Below are 8008 nucleotides of genomic sequence, written 5' to 3' on the forward strand. Positions count from 1 at the left end.
ATTCTTAAGACTGGCTTTGTGGGTTTCTCAACTAGCCCACTTCACAATTTTTTTTTTTTTTGAGTGACCGAGGGTGTTCGGGTTAGCTTATATACAGCTTAACTAATCCTTCGAGGCCTTAAAGTTGACAACCAGATAAATCTTTTCAATAATCACCTCTATTAGCAACTAAAGTGGATCAAACTAACTTTGAGAACAATACCATAAATCCCATGTCATTGTGTTTCTCTTTTCCTAACTTTGAGATTTTGTTCACTAAACAAACCCCTCTTGTTGGCCATTCTTAAGACTGGCTTTGTGGGTTTCTCTACCAGTCCACTTCACAATTTTATTTTTTTAGTGATCGAGAGTGTCCGAGTTAACTTGCGCACATCTCAATTAATCATTCAAGGCCTTGAAATTGACAACCGCGTAAATCTTCTCAATAACCACCCCTATTAACAACTAAAGTGGATCGAATTCATGACCTTTTGAGTAATACACTTAAGAGTCCTGGTTGACCGCTAGGCTACCCAGTGGTTGTTAACTTCACAATTTTAGTAACTCCATCATAGTGGAATGTACTAATACAAGATTTAATCCTTCCTCAATCATGCACATCCTAGTACTATAAAACGATGATAATGTATTGAAAAATTTGGGGGCATTAAAATAAAATCATGTGGAGAAAAATGAGATTAAACTAAACCCATAAATAATATTAATTTGATAATGTCATGGATCAAGACCTACTTAGCAACACTATAGTTAAAAGAACTAGGGTTTTGTGGGTTTCCACAAATTCCACTATACATGACGAAGTAAAGCATTATAAATTTGTCTTATGTTTCAATTCATTAATTTAACCTTATCTCTAATGTTTTGTTTATTTGGGTGTAATATCATATCACTTTGTCTATTTCTTTTGCTAAATTAATGCAAAAGCATCCAAGATGATGATGTTGATTGAAGGAGATCCTGTAGAAGGGGTGTGGTAGCAATGTGATTTCATTAAAATAATGTAATTTTATGATCTTTCGGCTGTGTATAAATCAATAGAATTTGATTACTTTTACCATAATTTAATCTATAACATTAACAGTTAAACTATATTATGATGTGATAAGGTCATAATTTATAATTCTTATCTTATGGTGGTGCATTTTGTAGGCCATGATACAGTGAACTCCAAAAAATTAACATTATAATAAAATTCTACAACAGGGATAAAGCCCCAATAGAAACTTACATAATCAAAGGTCATTGTTACTTGTTTATCAAAGATCATAAGATCCAATTTCGAACTCAAACTTACACCGACAAAGCCAAAGCCGAAGCCGTTCATATTCGTTTCCCAAAAAATGCAAAATTCTAGTGTCAAACTCAAACTTAAGAAGTGAATACGAAAATTTCTATAATATATGAATATATATACAATGTTTCTGTTCAATTTTGGGATTAACTAACCGCCCAAGAAAATTAAACATTTAACAAAACTTTTTTTTGTTTTCTTTTGATAACAAGGTTACTCGAGCCGACTTGTGCGCATCTAAATTAATCTTCAAAATCCACTGAATATTTTACAAGCTCAACGCGTAAACCCCATAGTCCATTAAACACCGTACAAGCCTAATGTGTAAACCCCAAGGTTCATTGAACACCGTACAAGCCTGATATAATAGGTAACCACTTTGTGGGACTCGAATACAAAACATCTGGATAACCCACCTAGATGACTAAAGTCTTGTCGTCTAGCCACAAGGCCAATGGTTATGTAACAATAATAAGATTAATTTCCAATACATAAATGGAAGATTTTGAAACTATGAATTATGTTTTACATGGTTCTAATCAATCAGTAAAACAATTCGTTGGCTTTGAAATATAAATCAAGAAATAAGGTTGTAGCTATCAATAGAAGGTTGAACTCAACATAGATTACATTAAAATGGAATGCTGCAAAGGTTAAAAAGATAACAAGATAATACATGCACTAATTTACTAAAGAGTTTTTAACTTTCTGCAAAATACATAGACAAATAAAAACACCAAACGAGGAAACCTTCCCTACCTTTATTATGCAGACAAACTCAATCCTACTTCTAGAAAAACACAGCAGTATCCAACTGACCGGCAGTGCCATATCTTCCACAACAGATTTTGCGATCCCTGCAAGTGCTGTTGAATCATTACTGACCTGAGAACAATTAAAAAATCTTTCTCCAGGAGTGACAACAACAAGAGATTAAAGAATACTAGGCAGTGCAACTCCCTCCTTAGTCTGCTCTGGACTGGCCAGCTCGAGAAGACAAGATGATGCCAACAATAAGACCATAGAGTGCAAGTGCTTCAGCGAAGATGAGGATAAGGATCATTCCAACAAAAAGTTTTGGCTGCTGTGCATTAGCTCTGCAAACAAAATACAAAATACCATGATATACCTAAAATCCTCCAGAATGAATTCTCGGAGAAGTAATCAAACTTAGACGTATAAGAACGTATAAGAAAAACAGAGCTAAAACCCCTAGCTTCATAATGCTTTCATGGTTGCTAATTCCCCCAATATATGCCATTCCATTGACTAGCCAATTCTTGAACAAAAACTTCCAAACAGTTGATTTATTCTATTCACTAGTGCATACCATTAAATCTAATTTTTTTAATATTAAGTTCCAAATCATTGAATGAAGTATCACATGGCGGCAATTCGAGAAGTAAAGCCATCAATGATAAAATGTGAAATACTAATCAATGTTACTGAAGCAAGGTAAAAACTTTGTTTGTCAGGAATGGAACAAAAAACCAATTTGATAAGTTGCCACCCATGTTAAAACAATGCACTACTCTTTCCAAAGACAATGGATGGATTTTTAGAAGGAACACAACAAGAATATTTATACATTAATCATAACCAGACGAAATAAACAAACCACTAATGTATGCGCTGAATATAAACATACCTGACACCTGCATCACCGACAATTCCAATAGCCATTCCTGCAGAAAGTCCAGCAAGACCACAAGCAAGACCAGATGATAGATGAGCATAACCATCAAAAAGGTAATATGATTTGGCCTTAGGATTAATCCCAGTACTGATAATGACAGCAATAATCAACCCATAAATACCCAAAACACCAGCCATAACAACTGGCACAATCGACTTCATCACCAGTTCAGGCCTCATCACACCCATTGACGCCACACCAACTCCACTCTTGGCTGTTCCATATGCAGCTCCCATACCTAAACAACCAATACACGCTATAATTTATACCCAAAAAGCCACTTGATTTGCAGCTGGGAAGAAAACTTCTACAATTAAACAAGTGAAAAATGTTCTTTCACTTGCTAACATTTTTTACACATTTTGAGGATGCTACTATACAAGTTCGAAACTTTCGATTACTTTCTAATTCTATGATTCTTTTCCAAGCAAGCAATAAAAAATTCAATCAAGTTTAATATGATTTAATTAACGGCCAGTCATAAATCACAACTTAGGATTATATTAATTCATAAAATCAAGAGATATTTAATGATCTTTAGATCAAACTAGAAACCTAATAATTTTAATATGTGCATTACTTATTTCTGATCATATGGCCTAAAGTTATTAAGAAAAAAAATCTGATCTAAAATCCGAATTTAAGCAACATATAATTCCAGATAATACATGAATAAACAAGGGAAGATTAATTTCGATTAATTGTCAAAATAAACAGCTAAAGTAAGAGAGGGTTAGGGTTTGATTACAGGAGAAGACGAGGGCGGCAGCAGCGCCGAGGAAGCCGAAGAAGGGTGCCGTTTCATCGCCGCTGAAAGAGGAAGACATGGTAGATTGTGGATCTAAAAACGAAGTCGTTTAAATCTGAGAATTAAAATAAAATTTGTTGTGTAATGATTTTAACAGACAGTTGCGATCTGATCTCCCTCTGGTTTTGTAGTATTATGCTTGTCGTGAAGGGAAAGGAGTGGAAGATAATTCGCCACCTATTCCGTTCGGGTTTGGGCTATAAGCCTGGCTCCTGCTTTGGCACCATCTTATAGAACCAATAGGTTTTGTTCAACACAAGAGAGTCCAATGATCAAATCAAAGGCCGAAGCTTCCATGGAAGGCGTATGAGGCCTAACATGGGCCATAAACAATGGCAATAACGAGAACACCCATTAAATTGAATCAGAGTGGGCTAGTATCCACAAACCATGCATTAAATGTTGTCAATATTTTATATCATAAATTTTTCTTATAATCCCGATTTGATAGTTGAGTTGATACTATTACAATAGAAATAATTTTAATTAGACTAAAAAACTAATCGTTCTTTCATAGAGAACGATCATTCTTTATGAAAGAATAATCGTTCCACACAGAACGAATGATCGTTCCTTATGAAGGAACAATCATTCATTTTATAAGGAATGATTGTTTCTTATGAAGGGACAACTATTAGTTTCTAGTAGTGTCTGGGTCGCCTTGAGCGTGATGGTAGCTGACGTGATAGTGTCACTCTTTTGGTACGTTAGAGTTGTAAGAGAAGATTATGAGATTGAGTTTTCATTTTGGATGAAACTGTTGATCATCACATCTAATCTGATAAGACATTCCTTTTGAAGGAACGATTGTTCATTTTCAGTACTGCCTGGGTCATGTTGGGTGTGGTGGGAGCTGGCATGACAGTGTCAATCTGCTGGCACGTTAGGGTTGAAAGAGAAGGTTGTGAAATTGAGTTATAAACATATCATTTTCCTATTTTAGTTTAGATGAGACTGTTGATCATCACATCTAATCTAATAAGTCATTCACTTTAAAGGAACGACCGTTCGTTTCTATTAGTGTCTGGGTCGCCTTTGTTGTGGTGGGAGCTGACTTGACAGTGCCAATCTGGTATTTGGTGTTTGGCGCATCCATAAAACAGACGTTAAACACCTCATTCTCAATGCCATCAACATTGGCTATCGCCATTTTGATTGTGCTGGTATGATCCACCCTCATCTCTCTCACTTTCTTCCACTTCTTCTAACTGTTGCACCTGCATACACAGAACAGAAAACGTTTCCACTGAAACAGACGTATATATAAGTTATTTAATAAAACTCTATACTATACATCTATATATTTAGATTTCTTTTTTCTCTACTCAAACTTTTCTAACAGTAAGAATATGTTGTGAGTTTTCACTAGACTGGTGCCATAGCATAAATGTGATAAGTTTTGATGGCAGCTGACTATAAGAGTGAAAGAGAGAAGCTGGAGAGGCACTGGCTGACGCATTTAGGACAGGGCTTGTGAAGAGGGAGGATCTTTTCATTACCACCAAGGCTGGTTTAACTTTAATTATTGCAAAAATTTTAATCTCAAAATAAAAAAACTTGTTTTCCTCCATTTCATCAGCTTTGAAATTCAGACCATGGACATGGTATAGAGGCCTGTAAAGATAGCTTGAAGAAGGTACAGCTCGACTACTTGGACCTCTACCTTGTTCACTTTCCTACGGCCTCCAAACTCCAAGCACCTTGGTCATCATCCTCTCTTCCCTTTTCCAAATTAAGTTATTTAACCCAAAGGATTATATGATGAATTTTATCTGTAATATATGCAGGAGTTGGTACTACTGGCAGTGTTTTGGGTGACGATGGAGTGCTTGAAATTGACACAAGAAACCACCTGGCATGATATGGAAAAGCTGGTTTCAATGGGCTTAGTTCGCAGCATTGGCATCAGGTCGTTCATTCATACTTTAAAATTTTCACTTCGGTTTTTAATTACTAGGATAATTAACCCATTTAGTAATTAATTATTTTCCTACAACTCTTTTTTTTTAAGGAAAATATTGTAATACTGGTCCAGTAACATATCAAGTCTCCTGTGACAGGATTTGGCTGAGAAGTACAAGAAGAGTGTCGCACAGATTGTGCTGAGATGAGGGATCCAGATGAACACCATTGTCATTCCGAAAACCTCATCTGTTGAGAGATTAAAGGAGAATTTCAATGTTTTCGACTTCGAGATAACCAAAGAAGACATGGAGATGATTAGAAAACCATCCTACCAAAGCTTGGGGCATGGATCCTTATGCATAAATAAGTATATGATGATTTATGTTATGTATTTTATGCCTTCTGGGAATTGAGTATGAGACTCACATTTGCCATTCTCATTAGAAATAAATGTATTGGACTCATTTGTGCCATGTTTGGTTCTTGCTTCATAAGGGATCAATAATCAATTTCAGTACTTGAAATTGATTAGCCTTTGTTTGGTCATTGGTGGTTTGCAAATTAGAAAAAATAACTTAATTAGGATACCACCAAACAAAGCATATAAATTTCATGTTAGAGTAAAGAAGTAATAGAATCAGACTGTTGGATATGCTTCATAATTTGCACGTAGACGCATTCAGGGTAATTGTTGCCGTCATTATTCATTGTAACTGCTGCAAAGTTCTGAAACTTAATCAAAATCTTTTATTGGAATGTTGGACGTAGTTCTTTAATCAGAACGAACCAGGGTAAATCAAGTGTCCTATTTACTTTTCTATTTTCTTTTATTGTGTGTGTTTGGCTATGGTTTCAACACAAACGGCTACTGTCGCATTGGCGCAACTTTATCAATACAAACTATTAGTGATAAGCAAAGCAATTCTAGTTAAAAGAACCCAGAATCAGCAGATGAAACTCTGAAATAGAACTCACAAGTAACAATTAACAAGCCAAGCGATTCGGCAGAGAAAACAATGGCAATAACACTTAACAATGGATTCAAGATGCCTATAGTTGGTCTGAGTGTTTGGAGAATGGAAGGAAAAGACATTAGAGACCTCATCATCAATGCCATCAAGATTGGCTATTGCCATTTTGACTGTGCTGGTATTTTTTTAAAATTCTTTTTGTGGGTTCTTTTACATTTCTCTGTTATAATAACATATGTCTATGTTTCACTTCAACATAAATCTTCCATGTTTAAATAGCAACTACTTTTAGCTTCTGCATACTTGTGGTTCAATTTTGTGATGCTGGAAATAAGTGTTCTTGATTGACCAGGTTTCAAATTTATTTTGAAGACCATGTTTTGATTAGTTGTACTAATATTTAGCTGCAAGAGACAGTCTAAAGAAGCTTCAACTTGATTATCTACATCTGTACCTTGTGCACTTTGCCATGCACATCTGGCATACAAATGCTTTGATAGTGTCTATGAAATTGCCAAACTAATTGATAATCTATTCAACCTTGGTGGTGAAATGGGTTGCTGAATGGTTTATTGTATCATACATACACGCAACAGTTAGGGGAACTGGTAGTGCTTTAGATGAGGATGGTGTCCTGGAGATAGATACAACTTATCTCATTAGAAACCACCTGGCTTGCTATGGAAGATCTAGTTGCAGCAACTATGACATCTTTCTAACAAGAGATTGCTTAGCTTGGCCAAACGAAAGCCTGCTGTGAATCATATCGAAACTCATCCATACTTCCAACCCGATTCTCTTTGTAAATTCTGTCAGAAGCATGGGATCTGTGTTACAGCACATACTCCTCTCTAGGAGGTGCTGTGGCCAACATAGAATGGTTCGGCACTGTTCATGTTTGGATGATCCTGTTCTCAAAGTTTGTGAAATATACCTTATGTTCATTCCTTACACAAAATTTTCCTTTAGAGCACTTATTAGCCAATACACTTTAATCTAATCTTCTTGTCAACAGGGTCTGGCTGAGAAATACAAGAAGACGTTGCCCAGATTGTTCTCAAATGTGGCATGCAGCGGAACACGGTTGTAATCCCTAAGACGTCGAAGCTTGAGAGGTTGAAGGAGACTTATCAAGTTTTGATTTTGAGGAGAGCAAAGAGGACATGGATTGATTAAGATATGGCCAGGAATACCGGACAACCAACCAGCTAAGTTTGGGGCATAGATCTGTATGCTTAAGTAGCTTAAGATTAAATTTGATTGTATCATTTCTCAGATATATCATAAGTGTTTTATTAAATCTCAGCTGTCCAAGGTTTATTAAACAGAGAAGGGAC

At 35.7% G+C, this 8008-nt stretch overlaps 1 protein-coding gene and 1 pseudogene across 1 annotated transcript; one reads left to right on the top strand and one right to left on the bottom strand.

The window, feature by feature from the left end:
- Window positions 1–1947: 1947 nt before the first annotated feature.
- Window positions 1948–3890, bottom strand: LOC116116157 (V-type proton ATPase 16 kDa proteolipid subunit-like). Its single transcript, XM_031402250.1, has 3 exons — window positions 3736–3890; window positions 2940–3225; window positions 1948–2388 (listed from the first exon to the last, which is right to left on the bottom strand). The coding sequence occupies exons 1-3, from the start codon at window positions 3812–3814 to the stop codon at window positions 2256–2258; spliced, it is 498 nt and encodes a 165-aa protein (XP_031258110.1). The 5' UTR covers window positions 3815–3890; the 3' UTR covers window positions 1948–2255.
- A 575-nt stretch (window positions 3891–4465) lies between these two features.
- LOC116116150 lies at window positions 4466–7847 on the top strand (annotated as a pseudogene).
- The last annotated feature ends 161 nt before the right edge of the window (window positions 7848–8008 follow it).

This window comes from Pistacia vera, unplaced genomic scaffold (genome assembly GCF_008641045.1).
Source record: "Pistacia vera cultivar Batoury unplaced genomic scaffold, PisVer_v2 Contig762, whole genome shotgun sequence".
NCBI lineage: Eukaryota > Viridiplantae > Streptophyta > Magnoliopsida > Sapindales > Anacardiaceae > Pistacia > Pistacia vera.

Excerpts from the sequence above, each read along its gene's own strand:
- LOC116116157 (XM_031402250.1), bottom strand. The coding sequence starts at position 3,814 with ATGTCTTCCTCTTTCAGCGGCGATGAAACGGCACCCTTCTTCGGCTTC. Across the intron at positions 3,226-3,735 it reads TGCCGCCCTCGTCTTCTCCT|GTATGGGAGCTGCATATGGA; the intron begins GTAATCAAACCC and ends TTGGTTGTTTAG. Across the intron at positions 2,389-2,939 it reads GTCGGTGATGCAGGTGTCAG|AGCTAATGCACAGCAGCCAA; the intron begins GTATGTTTATAT and ends TTTTGTTTGCAG.